Source organism: Oncorhynchus tshawytscha, linkage group LG06, assembly GCF_018296145.1.
Source record: "Oncorhynchus tshawytscha isolate Ot180627B linkage group LG06, Otsh_v2.0, whole genome shotgun sequence".
Taxonomy (NCBI): domain Eukaryota; kingdom Metazoa; phylum Chordata; class Actinopteri; order Salmoniformes; family Salmonidae; genus Oncorhynchus; species Oncorhynchus tshawytscha.
In genome coordinates this window covers 72,198,437-72,223,002 of record NC_056434.1, presented here as the reverse complement: position 1 = coordinate 72,223,002, position 24,566 = coordinate 72,198,437, and the positions used below count along the sequence as shown (strand labels likewise).

General features: G+C 41.1%; 2 protein-coding genes and 1 pseudogene across 3 annotated transcripts; 1 reads left to right on the top strand and 2 right to left on the bottom strand.

Moving 5' to 3' along the window:
- Nucleotides 1-3,580: 3,580 nt before the first annotated feature.
- On the bottom strand, nucleotides 3,581-12,456 carry LOC112253042 (inositol 1,4,5-trisphosphate receptor-interacting protein). Of its 2 annotated transcripts, none has more exons than XM_024424906.2 (2): nucleotides 12,306-12,456; nucleotides 3,581-6,155 (listed from the first exon to the last, which is right to left on the bottom strand). In XM_024424906.2, exon 2 carries the CDS (start codon nucleotides 6,062-6,064, stop codon nucleotides 4,442-4,444), a length of 1,623 nt encoding a protein of 540 aa, XP_024280674.1. In that variant the 5' UTR covers nucleotides 6,065-6,155; nucleotides 12,306-12,456; the 3' UTR covers nucleotides 3,581-4,441. The 2 variants fall into 2 exon arrangements, with proteins under 2 accessions (XP_024280674.1, XP_042179529.1); XM_042323595.1 differs by lacking the exon at nucleotides 12,306-12,456 and adding an exon at nucleotides 7,194-7,267.
- A 1,629-nt stretch (nucleotides 12,457-14,085) lies between these two features.
- LOC121846725 (interferon-induced protein with tetratricopeptide repeats 1-like) lies at nucleotides 14,086-16,078 on the bottom strand. The gene is made up of 2 exons (XM_042323703.1): nucleotides 15,691-16,078; nucleotides 14,086-15,403 (listed from the first exon to the last, which is right to left on the bottom strand). The coding sequence occupies exons 1-2, from the start codon at nucleotides 15,714-15,716 to the stop codon at nucleotides 14,086-14,088; spliced, it is 1,344 nt and encodes a 447-aa protein (XP_042179637.1). The 5' UTR covers nucleotides 15,717-16,078.
- A 2,055-nt stretch (nucleotides 16,079-18,133) lies between these two features.
- Nucleotides 18,134-19,892, top strand: LOC121846724 (annotated as a pseudogene).
- Nucleotides 19,893-24,566: the final 4,674 nt, after the last annotated feature.

Sequence of the window (24,566 nt, the reverse complement as noted above, 5' to 3'; positions counted from 1 at the left end):
CTTCAACAAAGTACTGAGTAAAGGGTCTGAATACTTTGTGATTTTTAATATGTTTGCAAAAAAAATGAAGACCTGCTTTTGCTTTGTCATTATTGGGTATTGTGTGTAGATTGATGAGGGAAAAAAACAATAAGGATATAACTTAACCAAATGTGGAAAAAGTCAAGGGATTTGAATACTTTCCAAATGCACTGTGTTTCTACAGTATGTTAACAACTCAACACAGAATAGGTACGTGTGCGCACTCCCTCAAATCGTTTGGAGAAAATATCCTTTCTATTTAATTCTGCTTAGTTCAATTGTATTTTTCATACTATAAAATAATGCCACGGAATTCTAAGCAAATCTTGTCTGCTAAATTAACTAGCGTAGCCCACAGCCAAATGGCATAGCCAGATCAGGACCTAACATAATGACAACTCAGAGTATGCTATTCTGTTCTTCTGAAATAGACTACATTTTCTTCATATCATGTTTCTTTAGACTTATCCAAAATAAATAATGGATTTATTGTGAAGATGTAGGCTATATCACATGGGTTTATTTGACTTTTTAAAATGTAGATTTTCCAAAGGTCTGCATCAGTAGATTGTGTGGAAGCCTGGATATGCTAAATGTGTTTGTTAATTAACTGTCAACTACCGTGAGACCGGCAGTTATTTGCTTGACAATCCCCAGCTGATGAAATTTCGTGACCGCCACAGTCCTATGTGTGCCACTTTTAAGAGTGCACAATATTCGTGCTGAAACAGGAAAGGGCCTTACCCAAACTGTTGCTACAAAGTTGGAAGCACGGTATCGTCTTCTAGAATGTCATTCTATGCTGTAGTATTAAGATGTCACTTCACTGGGGAACTAAGGTGCCTAGCCCGAACCATGAAAAACAGCTCCAGACCATTATTCCTCCTCCAACAAATAAAAAATGTGTCACTATGCATTCAGGCAAGTAGAGTTCTCCTGGCCTCTGCCAAATCCAGATTCGTCCGTTCAGAAAATGTGTTTCCAATGGCAGCGAACTTTAGAACACTCCAGCCGACGCTTGGCATTATGCATTGTGCGGCTGCTTGTGCAATGTTGTATGCAACATTACCAGCAAGTGACTTGATCTTGATTCCTGTGTGCCAAAACTATTTAAAGTTGTAGAACGAGAATGAGGAGTGTGTTGATATAACACAACCATCAGCATTAGTATAAACGTTTAAAATCATTTTTGCCTGACATGATCACTTTGCATATTCTTAATTATGGATGACTATGTTGGCATGAATAACTTTTTTTAAAGCAATTCTGATGGTTGTTAAAGCGGAATTTTTACAATATTACCGTTCTATCAACACACTCGTCACTCCAGTTTTACAACTCTAAATCGTTTTGGCTGACAGTCATCAAGATTAAGTCACTTCCTGATAATGTTGCATACAACATTGCATACGTTTGAAACTGTCTATTTCCATCGAATACAATCAAAGTTAACATAAGCCCTAGATGCCTTCAATTGCCCAACTTTAGGCATGCACAATTGTGTCACAGCCTGACTGTAGATTGCTTTGTATGTTTCTATTTTTAGTTTGGTCAGGGTGTGATGTGGGTGGGTATTCTATGTTGTATGTCTAGGTGTTGTGTTTCTATGTTTAGGCCTGGTATGGTTCCCAATCAGAGGCAGCTGGTTAACGTTGTCTCTGATTGAGAACCATACTTAGGCAGCCTGTTTTCCTACTATGGGTGTGGGTAGTGGTTTTCTGTCTTTGTGTGTCTGCATCAGACAGAACTGTTTTGTTTGTGCCGCTTTGTTGTTTTTTTTGTTCTAGTGTTCTGTTTCTTTATTAAATTTACCATGTACACGTACCACTCTGCACATTGGTCCTCTTCACCTTCTTCCACCTACGACAACCATTACAAATTGTAGAAATATTTGTTTTACGATGTGATGTTGCGCTCCAAAGGGACAACTTGAAACAACATGATGCAGGTAATTAAATTATCAAAATAGTCAAAAGCGCAAATACTGTTGCATGTACTTCTAGATTATTTATGGATGAAAATATCAAAACATTTTAACAACTCCAAAGCAATTGCATGTGGTGCAGAAACCACTGACTCAATGCATTTTCTATTATCAAGACACCTGCTATTAAAACATAACTGGTTAGGACAGCTCATGAGGTTCCCTAAAAATCTATTTTTAACCATAAGAGTAGGATTAAAATGTCTCTATTCTCAGAACTTGCAACCAATTTTCCCCTCTGGGGTGCTTTGTGGATATGGGCCCTGGGCCCCCTGATCATGATTGTGTGATCATACTCCTACTCTGAAACGCTTTGTGAATACTGGCCCTAGTGTATGAATATCAGTTGACATAATCATTCACATTCTTATTGCGTCTCTCACAGGTATTATGAGAAGGTCCTATTGCTTGTGTGATTTATATAGTTTGGCTCAACCAAAGGGCACTGTGAGTGACAAGATCTCATTTTCAAAACTCAAATAAATGTAATCTCTTATTCCAAGCTGTCTGAATGGTACCACTGAGCTCAAGAAGTGGACAGAGTGCATGTTTGAGGATCCAACAGTGAAAGCCACCATGTTCCCCAGTGAGGCCGACAAGGGAGCTATGTTGGAGGGAAACCCAATTTTGACCATGGCCTGTGGTACAGTGGCAGTTCACCCTTGACCGTCCAGTTTTCCCATTTAAATGTATTTTATATTCCTGCTATGGTAATTAGGGCATCAGTTGTACATGTCAAAGGAAACTTTTCAGAAAGTTCATTTCTGTGCTCCTTTCCTTTGTTTTCATTGCATATGGAGCATGGTTTGATTACTAGATGTTCAATGAACTCATAACAATGATCATTTAGTTTAGTGTCACAAGTGCTAGATCAGAAATACCGATGGAACTATGTGAATCATGTCTGTTGTAGATAAATTCTATCATGCTTTGTCGACACCTGGCAGATATTTCTTTTTACATTTACAAAGCATATAAATATTATGTAATAAAGACTGCACAACAAGAGTTCCGGTGTTTTTTTATTGTTGTCCTGAAATCTGGAAGTGAAATAGAGTGATAGTCATCTGCATTACCTTATTTTCACCACCAGTCCTGACATAAACCTACACCGTACTTGGACAGGTCTGTGAATAGAATGTGGAGCACTGCCACTGGTTATGCCACGATCTTGCCTGTCACATTGTCAAATCCTATCTTTTATGTCCATGTGTAGAAAAATCAATGGCATTACTCACAACACACGATAGTCCTTCAACATTTATGAATAAAATTACTGCGAAAGAACATACGCTGTTAAAAGTACATTCTATGGTAAAACAGGCAAGTTACAATGGGTATGAGAGATGCAGGTAATGCTACAAAATATACATTTTCTTTTAATAAATAAAGTGTATTTTGGCTTACAAAATATGTATATATACATATATACACACACACACACGTGTGTATATATATATACACACACACACACACACACCTATATGTGTGTGTGTGTATATATATATATATATATACACACACACACACACACACGTGTGTATATATATATATATTACACATACACACACACACACACACACACACACACACACACACACACACACACACACACACACACACACACACAAATAACATTTTTACGAGTGCATTCCACTATCTCAAACGATACGTTGTCTATTTGCCATTTAATTATACTTGAACCTAAGACTGAACTTAAACAGAGGGGAATTTTTCCTTCAATTAGTTAGCACAACCTTACAACTTCTGCTGTGTACATGTTGAGTGTCATTTCTAAGATTGTCATGCTGACAGGAATTTCTAAAATTATCTTATGTTCCTCATGTACCCATTGTAAAGGAATTTCAACGGAATACCTTTGCTGACATTCTTATCTTTTGGTGAATGACAGCCAAGACATGTAACAGGGAGTCTTCAATTGGTATTTTCAAACTGTTGCACGGCTTACAAAATTAATATCCCTTCATGTCAAACAGCAATTGCTGACAAGTACTGCATCATAAAAACACACATACTACAAAGTATGATGTGGTCTTCTCTAGAATACAAAAATAATACTTATTCTTCATATCAAAATATACTGCTCTAATCTTGTGAGGGGAAAACAGTTTTTGTAAACCTTCATTCAGTAAAATATAATTGCACTTGTGAAACAGCTATATTGAAATAGCAGTTACAGTACTGTTACTAAGAACACACTTTGGTAACTTCCTTGAGTGTTTTTAGAACCTGCTATCAAATAAAACCACCAACCATAAAGTCCATTTAAAAATAACAAAGGAACATTGTTCACCTCTCTTTTCAGTGCCTAGAGAAATGTCTTAAGGCTGTAACATACATTTGTTAATTATTGTTATTATTATTGTTGTTATTAAGGATACCACCACTCATTGCAGTGCATTAAAACAGAGTCCATTACTCAGACTGTGCCATTGAGTTGAATCTGTGATGAGTGTCACCATTTTGTAACAGAGGCGTGTACTCCTGAATCAGAACAGGAGCGTTCCTGAGCATCTCCTGGAAATGCCGAAGCGTGTCTGCGTAAAGCTCTCTCTGTAACACCAGTGGCCGGAAAAGATTGATGGGCTCCGCTCTGTGGAATGTTTCCGGAACCCGGACTTCTGGTGGAACTTGGCTGTTCCCAACCAGAGCGTGACAGAGTCTCTTCTCCTGAAGACTCCTGTGAAGGAAGCCTAGCATGTCCCATAGCCTGTGCTCCAGACTCTCAGAGCCCCAGCTGGACGAGCCCTTACTCAACAACAGGTGCAGCAGGGTCGTCTTCAGGTGGTAGTTGGTCAGAGCACACCTGCCAGTTAGACCCATCTGTTTGTTGTGTAGGAAAGTGATGATCTGAAGGCAGTGGAGGTGGCAGGAATTTTCAGGCAGGCTTTTAGCCAGATGTTTGAGCAGGTTCCTCTCATAGACAGCGAAGGAGAGGGGCCAATAAGTGTCTGAGGAGGTGCTGCTGTCAGAGGGGAAGTGTGACACAAAGTAGGCATTTGTGCCATCTAGTTCCACAACGGGGATGATGTTCATCACAACAACCTTTCCTGAGCGGAATCGGACCTTCAGTGCTCCAGTAGCATCCAGGTTGCGGAAAGTGAGCTCAAACTCGTACTTGTGAGAAATCCGACCCCAGGCTTTGGTCACGGAGACCTGGAACCACTTCATGACCTGGTCCTTAGCCAGATAAGGTGTGTTCTTGGAGCACAGAAGGTCATCCGGGGTGTAGTCTGCTCTAGGCTTTTCATTTTTGCTGTGTAGCAAGCACAGCATGTCCTCACCCAGGTTGGCAGAGCCACAGAGACAGCCGTCCTCATTCTCCCCGACCTTTGTCACCTTGATCCTGCCACAGCCCTGCATGTCCAGGGGCACGTCACTGGAGGGGCTGCACCACAGATGGAACTGGAAGGAGTATGGCTCCGGTGGGGCGAAAGGGACAATGAGATCACACATCAGGGGCTTGCTCACCCTCCACGACTCAAACATGCTCCCAACGCCCACAAAGTCCGCCACCTCCATGTCAGTTTCCCTGTCACACACACTCCTCAGGGACTCCAGCAGGTCATCAGCGAAGCCCTCCACAAATTCCCGCACCCTCCAGTTCTCATGGGCCGAGGTGTGGATGCATCTCTCACAGAAGCTGTTTAGGACTCCCTTATCAAGCTGGAGTGTCTTGGAACTGATGGATCCACCCTCAACAAACCCATCCTCATCGTCAGCGTATCGGGCTTCCATGTCTGCCAAATCCTGCCGACACACCTCAATAGTGAAGAAGATGACCAGTGAGAGGGCGCTCCAGAAGTACCAGCCGTAGCCGTCCTCTGAGCCAGGGTCCTGCTGCTCCGTGCCTGCATACAAGAGCTCCTGCTCCAGCCGCGCCTGCTCCAGCTCCAGCCTCTTCTCATGCTCCCTCATGCGGGCCAGCAGGGCCTCATCCTGCTCTGGGAGGGTGGTGTTCTCCTGCGGGAACAGCAGCGGATGGTTCAAGATGGCCGCTGCCACCACCACAAACACCCGTGCTATGGCCCCCTGCATCCTGGCTCCCTGGACCTCAGGGGGGAGACAAAACCAGTGTCACCCCTCACGCCAGCATCTCATCAACTCTGATCAAGCTGCAGCCCAAAACCTGAAAAATAAATAGGATTTGACAAAATTATGAAATGTCCTTGCAACTTTTTGGAGGATTTCGTAATCAGCTTGAGAGCTAGTTTACTTCTTCAAACACGTTGTGTACTATGCATTGCGAGGTGATTCAGTAGAATCATAACACAAAATCACATGTTAACTCTGAAGAGCCTCAGCCTTCTTGAGGAAGCAGCCTGCACCTCTAAATATAGAGAGAGAGGAGTGACGCACTGTAGCCAGATATTGAACTGTGTGTCATGGAAGGAAGTAAGCACTGCGAGAACCAAACATAACGGATCGCATTGCATCTGTAAAGAATTTGCTTCCAGTAAACAATTAGAGGAAAAGCCTTACAATAACTAATTTGGCAAATGTATAATTCATTTTTATTGATGTGTCAAAGAATCACTATTGCATAGCGGTATTAAAGGAGTAAATAGTAGCTCAGTTCATGTAACATTTTGGTTGTGTTTAGATAGGAAGGAACCATAATTTAGCCTAAATAGGAAAGGAAATACCATAATGGGGTGAGCATATAACAAAAAAGCAGATGTCTAAATATTTGGAGAAATAAAGAAATTGTAGGCATTATGAATGGGTCATGAAATTAACAAGCTTTTTGGGAGACTGAACATAAACATTCCAAACTAGTGACGCACCAATATGACATTTTTGGCAGCCCTTTAAGCATTCTAGTACAGTTAAATAGTTAACACACACACATGAATGCAGCGGTCTAAGGCACTGCATATCAGTGCAAGAGGCATCACTACAGTCCCTGGTTCGAATCCAGGCTGTATCACATCCGGCTGTGATTGGGAGTCCCATAGGGCACTGCACAATTGACCCAGCGTCGTCTGGGGTTGGCCGGGGGTAGGCCGTCATATGTAAATAAGAATGTGTTCTTAAGTGACTAGCATAGTAAAAAAAAAAAGGTTACACACACACACACCACACTGACCAAAAAGTAATTTTGTTGGCATTTACGTATGTCCCCATTACCAGTAAAACATAATCAAAACCTATTTCTTTCACTTACTTGCTGGGCTGTTTCGTTGCTCATTTGTTCAGTTGTTACATTCTCAACCAGGATTTCTATGGAACGCCGTTTGGGTCTTTGCATGTCAAAAAAGATACACGTCAAATAAGCATGTTGACCAATCAAGACCTGAATATGACTGCACGTCACGTAATCATTTAAGGCGTTCAACAATTTTTTTACGTAGTTATTACACAATCACTCGTATTTCATATGTCACAACGATTCGTCAATACCGATGCTATGATGCTGGTGAAGTTCTCACACACCTACAGTGCTGGTCATAAAGAAAAGCTAGCTAGCTCATGGATGCAAACAATGTTCTTCCCCAAAAACATAGCAAAACGGCATAATCTGTTTCAGTGGCTACAGTTAGCTAGCTAACTATAGAGCTATGTGTCATCATCTAAAATAACCCTAATTTATAAGACAGTTCTTATTTGATTAATGGTGGTCGGACACATCTATGTGAAGCGAGCCACAATAAGGTTTAGCCACAATAGTGAACTTGCGGTTAGCCTTCAAAATAAAAGTATTTTATTGACAGTGATGCAAATGATTACAGATAGTAGAATTATGCCATACTTTTTTAGTAGCTCATGCTAAACAAGGTTGGAATGTTGTTATATAAAATCACTGTTTCACTGTACAGCCTTACCTATGGATTGTGGATCAATGACACGGGTATCAGTCTACTCAGTGACACCCAGAGAACATTAGCATGGTAGCTCTTATTGCGGGATTCTGAAACAACTGTGAATTGAGCCACATTTATTGTCAACCTATGTGTATTGAACACTATTCCTGAGGAATAACAATACTGCGTGGATGCTGAGAGTCTGATAACTCTGAGGAGCACATTGGGAGAAAATGTATTGGGTATTGAGTGTTACCCCATTTCATTGATTCCCAATTCTTAGGTAATGCTGTAGAGTGCAATATGAATGTCAATACACACAATAAGCTAACTGAGGAGGTGATTTCACATAGTCAGTCCCGCGATAAGAGCTACAATGCTATTTGCGTAAACTCTTTACAGTTGTGTTCTGTGGGTGTAACCGAGTAGACTGATACCCCATTTCATTGCATCACATTCCAACCTTGTTTAACATTATCTAATCTAAATATGGCATGATTCCACCAATTGTAACCTTCTGCATCACTTTCAAAGAGGTACTTTTATTTTTAAGTCAAATAGCAAATTCCACTATTGTGCCTAATCCTTATTGTGGCTAGCTTCACAACACATAACCCGGTCAGATCAAGCCTCAATAGCCAGATGAAGTTGTCTGGCTGCTTATAACATTAGCTTTGGGCATCAAGGTTAAGTAGCTGGCTAGCTATTTATTTTCATGAACTGAAGTTCAATTTAAATAGGCAAACAACAAGTGGCTACCTAGCTAATACTTACTCACAAGGATTCCTAAATCAATGCTAAGAACAGTGAAAATGATGCAGTTTCTACTGGTCATTGTTTTCAGGCTGGTTGTATTGGTTATCTCTAGATACCAAGCAAAAGCTAGCTATGCCGTGAAGCTAATAGCAGTGACGTTATTACTGTGTAACTCTGGTAGGGCAACATCTGAATAACAGTGCAGTTGGTAACGTTAGTGTGTACCGGTGCTCGACCATTAGCGAAAGCCAACATCACCCATGACAGAGAACGGTTGACTGTCAAGGGCAATGAATTCCATTATCTTGGCATTAATGGATTTCGCCTTTGAGTTGTCTCGCTGAAATTTTCTTACTCTTTCAAATGACTGCTTGATCCACATAGCAGACATTGTGGGCTAGGTTTGGAATGCTGTGTTGCACGTGAAAAATTTTACTTGGCGTCATTACGTCATATAGGTATGCATGTCAGCTTCGACATCGGTTATTCACATCGATGTTAAACTAGACATCGGGCCGATACCGATGTTGCCATTTGTAGCTGATGTCGGCTGATTCCGATATGTTCACCAATAAATTGTGCATCCCTATTCCAGATGACTACAAATGTGTTATGATTGATTTCTTGATCAAAAAGATTGTTTTTGTATTCAGCCAAGCATTTCCTTTGAAATGGCCATCCATGCATTAACGTAGGACTTACAAACTCATATAGCTAATTATGTTCAGTCTCCCCAAAAAGCTTGTCCATTTCATGACACATCTATAACGTCCATTGTTAGCTTTTTCTCCAACATGCCAATATTTATAAGTCTGTTTTTTGGGGTATACGCTCCCCCGAAGTGGTTCTGTAGACACACATTTCATTTGTTTGGTTGGTCCATTCTGAGACATTTCGCTGGAATTTCCCATAGGCCATTAAGATGCTGAACAACTATTTGGCATTTCCCCTGTAAACAGCAATAGTAGCCTAGCATATGATACAAAATATACACCATAAAGTTGTCATGACTTTTGAACTTTGAAAGTTGTTCATGACTTTTAGGTGGAATTAGTCTGTTCTTTGAAATTTCCCTCAGGTCAAAGACTATGATGAGGTATGAAAGTTGTTCATGACTCAGGTCAAAGACTATGATGAGGTATGAAAGTTGTAGAGCCAGGATTTTTTTTTTTATTCAGAGTAACATTTTACACTGGCAACATTTCCTCCCATGACTTACTTCACTTGGCTATTTGTATTTTCCATCATCTACAGCTCAACAAACATTATAGGCCTACAACAACGAGATGTCAAGTTGTGTTCCCTATGTAAAGCACTGACATTAGCCTTAAAAATCAAGACAAAATACTGTTTTGTTAAGAGCCACTACACTCCGTCTGAACATTAACACGCATCGCTTGCGGTATGGTTTCGGAAGCACAAGGACCTTCGCTGTCTTTCATATCGGTGAGAAATAACTGCCAAAAAACAAAGGTTTGATCAACGTTATATGTTTAGGGTTCCCACACGGCCATATTTCCATGTCACAGCACTAGTTTATGGAAAACAGATGGAAGACAGAGTGGACTGGCAGAATCTAAGCAATAGAGGTGAGAAAGACATAACAGGAGAGATGGCTAACAACATATGGACATATGAGTAAATATGGAGTGGTGGATTACACAAGCCTTCTGGAAGATCTGATAAAGGAGAAGATGGTGGACAAGAAAGAAATTAGAAAAGTGGAACGTTGTTGTTTGTTTTACCCCATTTTCTCCCCAATTTCCTGGTATCCAATTGATAGTTACAGTCTTGTCTCATCGCCGCAACTCCCGTACGGACTCAGGAGAGGCGTGCGTTCTCCGAAACACAACTGGACCACGCGACAAGAACTGTGACTTGCTTCGCTCCCTGGAGCAGGGCGACGTTGAAATGAGTGATAAAGGGGTGGCATTAAGTGTTGAGGAGGATCAGCTGAAATTGAAGATCCCTGGTGTCTGTGACGCCTGGCGTTTGGTGTGACGCAGACGAGGTAGGAACGTGGTGAAACAGTGAAGACATTGTCTGTCCTGCTGAGTTTTGATGCCGTCTTTGCCCCTACGAGGTCAATGTAGGATGTGTCAGTTATCCCGTGAGAGATTCTGTTCCAAAAGTACTACAGTGTTTTAGGTGCCAAGTTTATGGTCATGTGGCAGCAGTGTGTAAGAGGGAGATTCTTAGATTTGAGAAGTGTGCAGGAGGACATGAGATGAAGGAATGTGTAGTATCGGTGGAGAAAGTTGTGTGTGTTAGCTGAGGGGTTGCCCATGGGGCTGGAAATCAGAGGTGTACGGTGAGAGAAAGGCAGGTTGAGGTTTCCATGGTCAGAGTAGTAAAGGAAGTGTTGTATGCTGAAGCAGTGAAGAGAGTGGTAGAGTAAGATGGGTACAGGGTGAGGGAGCCTGAGAGGATTCCTGTGAATAAGCAGAGACCAATACAGGGGGTGGGAAGAATGTGCTTCGGTATGGTGGGTTTTCTTAGCATTCATAGCCATGGTTGTCAACTGTACTACAGAAAAAGTAAGTCACAGAAAATAGAGGTTGTGTTGGCAGCTGCAAAGAAGTCCTTGGGATTGCGAGGTTTTACTGCAGAAGAGTTGCAGGGGGTGTTGTGTGATAGTATCTGTCTTCCCAGACCGTTGGCCAGTAGTAAGATTAGATACGGTTAAATAGTGGAATGAGGTGGTGTTTTTGTGAGGATAATAGTTGGCAGGGTAATTTTCCTTTTTCCACAATTTTGTAGTACTAGAATGTATTGTAGGTAGGCCGTAACTGGCCTCCCACTCATAGACCGTGGATGGCGGTATATGCACCTAAAAGTTGGATGCGATCCGCCAACCCAATCCCAAAGTGCACTACCTGTGCTAATTAGCTAAACAGAAGACTGACTCCACAAACGTGCTGTCACTGTAAAATACTGTCGTCTGCAATTGTTTTAAACCGGTTAAACAGTGTACATTAAGTGTGTTTTTTGCATTTGTGAAATTATTTTGATGTGAAAGTAGATTGATTTATGTTTCCAGAGACATACAGCAATTGAGAATCAATTTCACGTTCAGATGGAGTATTTGTATGGTTCTTTGACAAAGGACTAACGCTAGCTCCTTTAGTCCAATATTGTGCTACTTACAACCCATAACTTAAAGGGGACAAAATAAAATACACTGACTCAATGGAAAACCATAAAACAAAAAAACTTTTGCAAAATTGCAGTACTCTCTGCCTGAAATAGTAACTGCCTACAACCACACACCATTAGCAAAGTGATTACTGGCAATGATGTTTTGTTATTGTTTCTATGGTACTTCAAAATAGCCCATAGGCTAATGAAGGATGGAAAAATAGAATGGCACTTCAAATTGGACCACTGACGACTAGCACTGCCGGACCTGAGGATGAGTCACACAGTGCCAACATGAAAGAATGAGATGCTTTCATAAATACGGATAGAATACATCCGAGCTATCAAAACAAGCTATATATATATGTGTGTGTATATATATATATATATATAAGCAATTCACCCATTTTCTTATGACAATCCATAGATAATTGTGGATTACCGAGATAACTAAATAAAACGTTTTTTCCCGTAATAACGTTTAGGCCAATGAACAAACCGTAACACTCGAACGAGCCGAAATAAAACATTATCAACTAAACGATAAATTGCGTTTTGATTTACTATTTAAAATCACGAACCTTTAAGTGATGTTAGATCTCACATAATTCATTCTTCTGCGATTGCAATTCTTCAAGACAAACAGGAGATTATTTAGAACCGGGAAACGCAAACTCTGAAATGTGCGAATGAGGAAGAAGTGGTTCAGCCACAGACAGAACATTAAGGCAGATATTTTACTGGATGTATAAATGTGAAGCATCCGGTTGGCGTTTCCACTCCCTAACAAATATGGTAGTGAGAGGAAGACTACTGGCGTGCAGTAGAAGAAGAGGAAACTAGATGGATTTTGGCCATTTTTCTGTTAGGCCTGACATATTAGGTTAGGGAGAGATAACCAAATAGAGAAACAGGATATACAATCGAAGAGTACGGGACAGAATGTATATTAACGAGCCCAGGGTTCACATATTCCTCACACTGGATTCACCTACTATGAATAGCTACACCACCAGAGACAGGAGAGAGAGATGGAATGAGAATGTTATGTTTAAGGCCAGGAGTTTTCCTTGACCGGACTTCAGCATGTCAGTCAATCAATGACAAATAGAGACACATGGGTGAATTTATGGATGCTAAACTGGTTGTGACGCATGAGATGATGGAGAGTTATGGATTGTCTTCATTAAAACACCAGGTGGCGCCTTATGCACATGAAATCATTTTTTTTTTGTCAAACCCTTTCGAGATAAGTAGTTGTCTGTATAAAACTGAAGGAGCAATGTTAAGTCAGTTAAGAACAAATCCTTATTTACAATGACGGCCTAGGAACAGTGGGTTAACTGCCGTGTTCGGGGCAGAACAACAGCTTTTACCTTGTCAGCTCGGGGAGTCAATCTAGTAATCTTTCGGTTACTGGCCCAACACTCTAACCACTAGGCTACCTGCCGCCCAAATGATACTGTGATTTCTGGAGCTACTACGGAGAAGGTGATGTATTTTGATGCCAACTGACCATTGTCACACTTCATTCCCCATTGCTTTCCACTGAAACATTCTGTGCTGTATTGTGGTGTTCTGTCTCTGACTGTGTACCATGACCTTGTACCGTATGCATGACCTTCAGAGCCTTAGTCAAACACAGACCATAGCTGGTCATAGTCAACGTATTTTGTTGTACAATTTCAACTAGATTTCCACAGCTATGCATTAAGAAATTGTAGTAACCTACTGGGATAGTGGTGTATTATAAAATAACTTGGAATTGTTTGCTGTTACTGTATTTCTTTAATTAATGATCTCTTAACATACTACCTTTATTTTCACAAGAACTTACAAGATATTTGACAGTACAATATTACACATTACATACCTTTTCCAGGAACACAATCTATTGTGTCCAGTGTGAAGAAAATAAAAGCAATATGATCCTATTGCTCTGGATAGTCTGTCTGTGAGGCTATACAGGGCCTATACTCTATAATGAAACATGTAAAATAACATATTCGTTTGTCTACAGTACATTAGTCCAAAGTACATTTTTACAGACTCAATTCAAAATGTGGATTCCAGACAGATGTTTGTCATGTTGGCCTACATATTTACAAGACTTTATTATCAGCATTGCATTTACTTTCAAGTGTTAGTATTGATGGTCATGCAATTGAGTGCAGACCTTTTAAATACTAAGGTATTCAGTTTCTTCTAAATCAAAATGTGTCCTAGATTGCCCTAGATTTTTCCTAGTGGTGTTTGGTATAGTAAATATATTTTCTACATTAATCAGTATTAAAAGGTGATGCACATTTGACTGATTCAGCAGACAGTTCTACTTAATTCAAGCCTTTATTGGAAAAAGGTTTAGAATTTGCCGACAGCACCTTCTCCATCAAGGCCATCCAGAAAGTTCACAATTTCCTTCGCTCTGTCACCTCCATTACGGACAATGGACAACAGAACATGAATACTGCTATCACGTTGGTCAGTGGGTAGCATAATTTCTGCTGCCTTCTTGTGGAAATTAATTGACCTGGAAGCATCGTGTTTTGCATAAAACAGATGTTGGGCATACCAGTTGTAAAATTTTTGTAAATCCTGTGGTTCCATTCCTTCCCTATCAAGAAGCAGGTCCTCAAAAATCTTATCTGCTCTATCAACTCTGCCAGATTCTTTGTACATGGCAGACAGTCCCAGTTTTATTGCAAGGGATTTTGGGTAGAGTGTGACCACCTCTTCATAAAGGTTGACTGCATTTTCAATCAGAATATGCCTCATTGAGTTCCTTTTCTCTTCTTGAGAGAAAATCTTCCACTTGTAACACTGTGCAAGATGCTTCTTCAGCTGGCGTGAATCAGGGTGTCTCTCCAGGGTCCTTCTTACCAGGTCAATGCTTGAATCATGAGAGACGTATTCTCTGAAAAATGATAGCAAGATTCCAAATCCACCAAAGCTGTCCAAAGGCTTCTCTATCACTTCCTCTGCAAGTTTACGTGCTTCCTCAACCTGGCCGCTCTCTGCAAGCCTCTGCAGGTACATCACTGTGATGTACAAATCTTCTGGATCCAATTCTCTAGCAATCCGTAGGTGCTCCAACATCTCAGATCGCAGCTTCGGGGTAATGTCTTTATTTTCAACAGATTTATTAAACGCCATGGCGTAGCCGCATCGCAGCACCTTGTTCTCAGGGTCCCCCTTTAAAGCCATCCAGAAGCAATGTAGTGCTTCTGCCTTCTTGCTTACATCAAACTTATTCAAAGTCCAGGCCCTTTCTCCCCACACTACACCTGGGCAGGTTGAGGGGTTGTCCTTCAGTAGTCTCCCCACCTTCTCCACATAGGTCTGGCTCTCTGTCAGCTCCCCTTGGTGATAGTGCACCCAGGCCAAGTTCCCATAGTGGACCACCAGACTTAGCTCCACGTCGTCTGGGCTGTTTAGGCGAATGGCCTCTTCAGCCTTCTTCAGGTATTGAAGAGCGTCCTCTCTGGAGCCCAAAGTGTGGTGTAGGTAAGCCAGGAAGTTGTACAGTTGACCCGTCCAGGAACATTGAACCCCCTCGCTGCTGATGATATCTATCAGGGTTTCTCTGAGACTTTCTAGTTTAGATCTGCTGCAGTCCAGCTTCCAGGTGAAGTGGCATTCTAAATCCTGCAGCTTAATTTTCAAGGAGTTCTGAGCCATTCTGGTTTAAAAAAGACAACAGTTCAATCAAAATAGTTTAGAACTAACAATACTTAAGGGAGATATTTCAGACATGGATGGTGAACCAATTACTTGTTTAGAGAGAGAGAGAGAGAGAGAGAGAGAGAGAGAGAGAGAGAGAGAGAGAGAGAGAGAGAGAGAGAGAGAGAGAGAGAGAGAGAGAGAGAGAGAGAGAGAGAGAGAGAGAGAGAGAGAGAGAGAGAGAGAGAGAGAGAGAGAGAGAGAGAGAGAGAGAGAGAGAGAGAGAGAGAGAGAGAGAGAGCTTACCTCTTAGTTGGACAAGAGATAGCCATCTTGTCGTCTCTGAGTTTCAAGAGCAAATGACTGTCTGATTAGATATGGACCACATTGTTACCTTCCAATGGGCGGGTTATGTGGTTATTGTCATAGTTTCGTTTCTAACAAATAGAGACTAAAGCAAATGGGTGTGTGCTCCACAAGACTCATGTTGAAACGTGAAAGGGCCTTTTGCCACAAAGTTGGAAGCACAGAATCGTCTAGAATGTCATTGTATGCTGTTTCCTTAAGATTTCCCTTCACTTGAATTAAGGGGCCTGGCCCGAGCAATGAAAAACAGCCCCAGATCATTATTCCTCCTCCACCTAATTCACAGCTGGCATTATGCATTCGGGCAGGTATCGTTCTCCTAGCAAACCCTAGATTTGTCCGTCGGACTGCCAGATGGTGAAACGTGAATCATCACTCCAGAGAACGTATTTCCACTGCTCTACAGTCTAATGGTAGCATGATTTACACCACTCCAGCCAACGTTTGTGTGGGTGTGTGTGGGTGCTCGGCCATGGAGGCCCATATCAGGAAGCTCCCTAGGAACAGTTATTGTGATGACATTGCTTCCAGAGGCAGTTTGGAACTCGGTAGTGAGTGTTGCAACTGACGACAGACCATTTTTATCTTACAATCAGCTGCTTATGCTGTTTACTGCCTCACTTTACAAGCAGTATCAAAGTTTAATTTCTAGCCATAGTTTTGTTTCTAGCAAATAGAGACTGAAGTGAATGGTCATTGAAGACACCATTCCAATATCATTTACATTTAAAGATCAATCAACTTTAATCAACCAACCAACCAACCGACCCATCATCCCAATTACTTAATATATGATATTATGATATTTCTGAGAAATGAATACAAACATAATTCAGCCTTTTTTACTCTGTGCAAAAGTAAGAAATACGTCAGTGGATTTCTAACTGACCCATTTTAATTGGCAGTCACAGAGATGTTGAGTCAACACGTAGAGCCAAAGGAGGTTTTGTGTATCACATCTTACAGGTTAAAGTGTATTAAGATCAGAGAGCAGGCTCTTTCAGGTCCAAGGTCTAGTTGTGTTGTACACCAGATGTAAAGGTTTCATATTTTATGGCATCAAGTGTTTCTTATTTTATGACAGCACGTGTGGTTCAGCTCCTCTTGGTGATAGTGCACCCAGGACAGGTTCCCATAGTTGACAACAAGACTTAGCTTTTTTAGATACATTTTATTATAATGTTTGAAACATCTTATGATACGAGTTCTTCTTCTTAAGAAATGAAAAGCAATGTTTCGTCATCTCACTTTTCAAAGAGAAAAAGATGGTGAGAGATGTGACGTTAATGTTAAATCGCCATGTGCCCCTTTAAGAGCGCACAAGAGTTATGGGCTAGGCCAGGGTTTCCCGAACTCGTTTGCTTTTTCCCTAGAGCTGATTCAAATAACCAAAGCTTGATGATGAGTTGGTTTGCCTCTGGTTTGCCTCTCAAATAGTTCTTCATTCTGTAGTTCTTAAACTTTTACATAAAACCATACAAAAGAGCACATCTGTAATGTCAAGCACAGCCTTTTACCTGCCATTATGTCACAATGTGACTTGCAACTTAAAGTATTTTTTTATCTGACCAAATTAATAATTAACACAGTGTGTGGACCAGAATGATGCTCTCTCCTCACTACCTATTGTTCCTGCAGTGAGGAATCTCCAGATAATATTTTAAATAACTTATCTACAGATAATTGTTGTTGGCAGCTCAAAAAGCAGTGGTAACAGCAGGCTAGACAAATCTGGGAGACAAAGAAATGTCTCTTCCACGGATGCGATTCGACGTTCACCAACAAGAGCTGTTCAAAAAGAGATGTTCGTTCACGAATGACCCACTGTCACTACTACTGCACTGTACAACATCAAGAAGATCAATAGGTGTGCAGTGTAGTGGGTATTTCAATAATGTCATGTACAATAGAAGTTTAAGAATATGTGATATACTGTATAGTAGGCCTACTGGCTAAATGTTGTCCAATGTTTCTAAGATAAATTATACTGTGATTTCTGGAGCACTTCTGAGAAGGTGATGTATTGGGATGTCTACTGAAGTCTAGTCACCCTTCATTCCCCATTGCTTTCTACCAAAACTCTGTCTCTGACCGTGTACCCTAACCCTGACCTTGTACCAACAGTACATGTCAAAAGTTTGGACACACCTACTCATCCAAGGGTTTTTGTATTTTCTACATTGTAGAATAATAGTGAAGACATCAAATATAAAATCAAAACTTTGGGTTACTACATGATACCATATGTGTTATTTCATAATTGTAATGTCTTCACTATTATTCTACAATGTAGAAAATAGTAAAAATAAAGAAAAACCCTTTAATGAATAGGTGTGTCCAAACTTTTGACAGGTACTGCATAAAAATCAAACTCAGGCGTATTCCTATTGGTTTACCCAGCAACAAATACTAAATACTAGTATTTTTGCAAATAAAAACACAAAACAAAACAAACATACACACAGTTGGAAACTAGAGTCCATGACGTGATCAAATTATGTATTTACCTGGCTATGGTTCAAACGGGTGGAAAGGTGTTGTCATAGTAGACCATTTGAAAACAGTTACTATCAAATATGTTAAACTAATGAATAATGACTTACTTCGTTGTCTGAAGCATTTTGTCACCCTAAACATCATTTTATTTCCCTTTGAAAAATGACATTTTGATTTGAGGACAGTTGTTCATAGACACAGAGGGTTAAATAGTTTGGAGAGTGAAGCATGTCGTTCCCTCCTTGCGGAGTTCCCCAGCAGGAAAAGACTCATAAGGACCTGCAGAACGTCACACAGACTAACAATACACCCTCTTTAAAAGGCAGGGCATCCTCTACTGCAGGCTGAAGACCATTCGAACAGTAAAGATGGAGCCCTCCCTGGAGTCCTCCTCTCCTTTCCTGCTACAGACTTTATGGGACAAGATAAGAGCACAAGAAGACTTTCTCCGCTCTCCCTTGTTCCCTGTCCTGTTCTCCATGACACTCTATCTGAGCTGCTGCCTGCCTTACCTGTGCCTGGACACCCTGTCCTCCAGAGTAGCCCTGGTGCACCGCTACAAGATTCAGTCACAGAGCAGGGTGACCTGGGCAATGGCATGGAGCTGCCTGGCTACCTCCCTGCACACCCACGCTGTGTTCATTTTCCCCCTCAGTGTTCTGCACTGGTACTGGAGACCAGTGGTCCTCCCTGCCTAAGCCCCTGGTTCTCTTCGTGTGGCCTGGGATGTGTTAGCCTGTCTCCTTCTCTTTGACCTGCAGTACTTTGTGTGGCACGTGCTGCACCACAAGGTGCCCTGGCTCTACCGGACTATCCATAAGGTGCACCACCGCTACACAGCCACCTTCGCCCTGACCCTAACCTGCTGGGCTGCCACCCGCTCACCAAGATGTTCTTCTTCACCCTGAACATCTGGCTGTCTGTGGAGGACCACTCAGGTTATGACCTGCCCTGGGCCCCTCACAGACTGGTACCCTTTGGGCTCTATGGCGGATCTCCACACCACGACCTCCACCATCTCAAGTTCATGGTCAACTACGCACCCTACTTCACACACTGGGACAGGCTGTTCGGCTCGCTGCTGCATACAGACAAACCAGACACGTTTGATGTAGATGTGTTGGATGCTTCAAAAGATGTGATACAGCATCAAGTGGTGTGACTGATGTAAGCCACGCACCAGTGTATGAGACTACACAAAGCTGTGTGAAAGACTATGAGGTACAGTTCAGAGGAAAATGAGGAGGCCCTTTTCTCTGACCCCACATGGACCACCCCAGAAAGGGACCTTTGAATGGGGCTCTACAAAGAGTTTGTGTCACCTATGTCAGTATTATGTTGTTAAATAGTGTTTGTGCAATACTGTGAAGAAAAAAATTCAGAATCATGTGACCAATGGACTATTACTGTAGCTGCTTCAATACAATGAATGTATGTATATGTGTGTATATGAGTGTATATATATATATATATGGGGAATTCTGCAACTTTGGGCACTTTGGCCGTGCAAACTTTCAGGAATCAAAACTTATTCAAACACCATTTTACCAGTATTGTACTTGTCTTTGATTTGTCTAGAAACTATATCTGATAATGGCTGCGATCGTACTATTCAGGAATGTATATATATTTGTCCCTTTTCCCAGACAGCCATAGACAAATGTCATTTCCATCACGTCATTAAACATCCATTTTTGTTGAAAATCAAATATCATACAATTGATTTATAATGGATTTGTACATGAACATTTGTACATGAATTGGTATTGAATATTATTTTAAGTGATTTTTAAGGTTTTCCTAATATGAATAATTCAACACGATGCCTGAATGTATAAACTTGCCTTGGTGACAGTTGAAAACATTTATTTATCATGAAAAATAAGATATTTCCACCCAACCTTTTTGTGAGATTATGATAACAACTGTATGATTTCCATATCTAAAACAAATAAATATGTAAATTATACATAATATACTAATTTCCCTCAAAAATATGGGTTGTGATGGAAATGACAAGGTGTGGTGGAAATGACTTCTATGTAAGAAAAAAAACATATGAAAACAAAGTGAACTGCCTGGATTTCACTGGTGTATTTACACAGGTACTGTAGTTCTCTGCAAAGTTAATATGCACAATGATCTCCTCTTTCTCCAGATTCTCTATTAATTCTCTCAGTTTGGAGTATTGGTGTCGAATGTTGTACACGTGTTTCCCCAACTTCTCTTTCAATCCGTTGGAGAAGTCCTCCAATAGAATCTGCAGTGTGCCACATACCTTTTATTTTACTGTCAAATGTACAGTGAACTTCTCCATGTTTCCCTCTTTGTTTTTCTTCTCTCTCTTCAGCTTTGTTTTTCCACCCAAACCACTATGTCTGCTCACCAGCATCAAAGTCAGATATTTTAAGCTCATTGGCTTGGCAAGCTAAACATTCAACACCATTGTACCATCATCAAGCTCTGGGCCCTGGGTCTGAACCCCGCCCTGTGCAAATGGGTCCTGTACTTTCTGACTGGCCTCCCCCATGTGGTGAAGGTAGGAAACAACACCTCCACTTCACTGTTCCTCAACACAGGCACCCCACAAGGGTAGGACTCATCCCCTTCCTGTACTCCCTGTTCACCCATGACTGTGTGGCCAAACACACCTCCAACTCATTCATCAAGTTTGCCGAAGACACAACCATAGTAGTTCTGATTACCAACAATGACGAGACAGGGTGGCACACAATTGGCCCAGCGTCGTTCGGGTTTGGCCGGTATAGGCCGTCATTGTAAATAAGAATATGTTCTTATCTGACTGGTTAAATTAAAAATAAATTAAAAAAGACAGCCTACAGGGAGGAGGTGAGGGCCCAGGCAGAGTGGTGCCTGAAAAATAACCTCTCCCTCAACGTCAACAAAACTAAAGCAGCTGCTTGTGGATTTCAGAAAAAAGCTGAGGAAGCACACCCCTATCCACATTGAAGGGACCGCAGTGGAGGTGGAAATCTTCAAGTTCCTCAGCGTACACATCACTGACGATTTGAAATGGTCAGAGACAGTGAGGTGAAGAAGGCGCAACAGCGCCTCTTCAACCGCAGGAGGCTGAAGAAATTTGGCTTGGTCCCTAAGAACCTCACAAACTTTTACAGATGCACAATTGAGAGCATCCTGTTGGGCTGTATCACCACCTGGTACGGCAACTGCACTGCCCGCAACTGCAGGGCTCTCCAGGTGTGGTGCAGTCTGCCCAGCACATCACCAGGGGAACACTGTCTGCCCTTCAGGACACCTACAGCATCCGATTTCACAGAAAGGCCAAAAAGATCGTTAAGGACATCAACCACCCAAGCCACGGCCTGTTCACCCCGCTATCATCCAGGAGGCGAGGTCAGCACAGGTGCATCAAAGCTGGGTCCGAGAGACTGAAAAACAGCTTCTATCTCAAGGTCATCAGACTGTTAAATAGGCATCACTAGCTGGCTACCACCTGGTTACTCAACCCTGCACCTTAATTAATAAGGTTTACACATTGCTTTACTCATTTCATATCAATATACTGTACTCTATTGTACTGTATTTTAGTCAATGCCACTCCGACATTGCTCGTCCTAATATTTATTTAATTCCATGACTTTACTTTTAGATTTGTGTGTATTGTTAGATATTACTACACTGTTGGAGCTAAGAACACAAGCATTTCACTACACCCGCAATAACATCTGCTAAATATGTGTATGTGACCAATAACATTTGATTTGATTTGAGCTGGCACCCAATTGACTCCCATTCACCCTTTTGAAGGAGAGATGCTCTGTGTCCCAAAATGGCTCAGAATGCACACCCTTTGTGTACGTTACCCATGCATCGTCAATGGCGTTATCAAGAGAATTATGGAGTTTTCCATCTCCTCTAAAGTATCTCTGGTCAAACTGGGCCTGTTAATTGGCTCATCGATTAAACATTTGATCTCAATACATTTTTCAGTTCCCCAAACTAAGATATGTTACGAACACAGTGCACTAAGTTTTATAGAGTTGACACACTGCTAAAGTAAAAAAAAAATGCGTTGTTTAGAAGGAGTGCAATTTTGAATTGAGTTTGTGCACACCCGTACTTCACAGAGAAGGCGTTACCTAACGACAATATGCAAATAGTTGCTACAAGGCGCCAGTATCTCGTGCTTGACTTTGCCCAGCTCATTTCTTTATTTGCTCACTGTGAACGACACAGAAAACACATCTTGGGATAGTGGACAGTGGCTGACTAAATACGTTTTTTGCCCCACTGTACATATCTTTGTTGTAGCCATTAAACCTGGAAATACATTTCCTCTGGTTCGTTCAGCTAGAGAGGAAGACCCAACTCGGAGAAAATTTTGTCTCCCTCCAGCATGACGTTTTTTTGTTGTTTCCCCAACCAAGCAAGGACTTTTTGTAAGGAAATCAATTGTATGGAGTTTCGAATTTGGTAGATAAAAAAATGCATGGCTTATTTGCTACGTGAGGTTTATTTGATTGAAAATAGGTTTCGTAATGCTAATTACTGCTAATTGCTGTTACGAGTGTGCGTGACAACCCAGCAACTTTGAAAAAAACTTAATCAGAGTTGTCTTGAGATGCATGGTCTGAGGTTAGTAGCATAGCATCTTTCTCTGTTGAATATGGGCAGTTGACGTCAACAACCCTCATCGAATATTCAAAAGAGGTTTACAATAATGAGATATATCCACCAATCCAAAGAAAGGATAAGCGGGAGCTAGACAGCTCTCTGTGCCGCTTTGTGAACAACAACTCCCATTGTTATGGCTGAGAAACATGTATTTTGTCAGTATGACCATAATCTTTGGTTCACTCATTCCTATGTGGATTATTTATCGGGAAAGAAAAGGGTTTTGGGCTAAATGCCGAAAATAAGGTCTGAGGTTAACATACATTTAGGAGAGTTTATACATGTACATCTGATTCTGTGAAATAATAATAAGTCAGTTAACTTGACCTTTATTAATGATGAAGCCTTTATGTGCTTTTAAAAAAATCACAAAAAGTGACATTAGCCTGATAAAGATTACAAAAAACGTTTAAGATCTCCTAAACCTGTGTTTGCCGCTGACCTTATTTTTGGCGTTTATCCAAAAACAAAACTACATAAACACCATTCAGAGTTTGTGTGCCTCAAAAATATGTAATTACTATTTCTCTCTGGAGTTTCTGGTCAATATAATCGATTATCTGTGCCTCTGCCGAGTCCCCTAACCAAATCTGGTTCTGGTTTTCAGAATCTTTCTTTCAGAAGAAATGGAAAGAGAGCCTGTGAAGCAAATCCGCTTTTGGACGTTAACAACGAGACACCAACGATAGTGGCATGTCTTAAGAATAGTTTTTGCATCAGACATGACAAGTTGGATATTTTAGTATTGAATTTGTGGCCCAGCCATTGGCTGAAGAAATGTTGCATTGATTTTGGATGTAATTCATTCGAGGGCTTCTAAATACATTAAAACAAACAAAAACTGTGTTGTAAAAAAAAAAGAGACAAAAACGATAGACAAAAATGTTAAAAAGCTTGTCGTTTCCAATAGGAACAAATGAGTCATAGTGGGCAGAACAAGAAAGGAGGTGGGCAGAGCCTATTGGCGCATTCTAGTATACTTCTGCATATTTCCGTTTGTCAACGCCTACTCTGTGAAGTGTGTGTGTGTGTGTGTTTGTGTAAGAACTCCATTCACCTTTGCACTCTTAAACAGCAGCGATTTAAAAAGCTTTGGCAAAGGGTGAAGTCTACAAATCTTTGTCTGTTCTGTTCATAACATATTTTAGTTTTGGGAACAGAAAACTGTATTGAGATCAAATGTTTCATTGATGTCAAGATTTGCAGAATGTCGACCAAAATCAATCTCATTCCATCTTCTCCCATTACCCGCAAATAGGCGGCTGGCGGATGCTTCCGGATGCTTCACATTTATACATCTAGTGAAATATCTGTCTCATTGTTCTATCTGTGGCGATACTCCATTTGAACTACTCCACAGTTACTGGATTGGTTGAACAGTGCAGAAGAGAACCTCCCCCCAAAGTTTTTTTTCTTCATGTCAGATCTAGGATGTTGGGGATCTAATTTCAGCCCTTTCTGTTAGGCCTGACATATTAGGTTAGGGGAGAGATAACCAAATAGAGAAACAGGATATACAATCGAAGAGTACGGGACAGAATATATATTAACGAGCCCAGGGTTCACATATTCCTCACACTGGATTCACCTACTATGAATAGCTACACCACCAGAGACAGGAGAAGAGAGATGGAATGAGAATGTTATGTTTAAGGCCAGGAGTT

Coding starts and splice junctions, on each gene's coding strand:
- LOC112253042 (XM_024424906.2), bottom strand. CDS start 6,064: ATGCAGGGGGCCATAGCACGGGTGTTTGTGGTGGTGGCAGCGGCCATC.
- LOC121846725 (XM_042323703.1), bottom strand. CDS start 15,716: ATGGCTATCTCTTGTCCAACTAAGAG. Junction 15,404..15,690: donor ATCTCTTGTCCAACTAAGAG/GTAAGCTCTCTC, acceptor TTTTTAAACCAG/AATGGCTCAGAACTCCTTGA.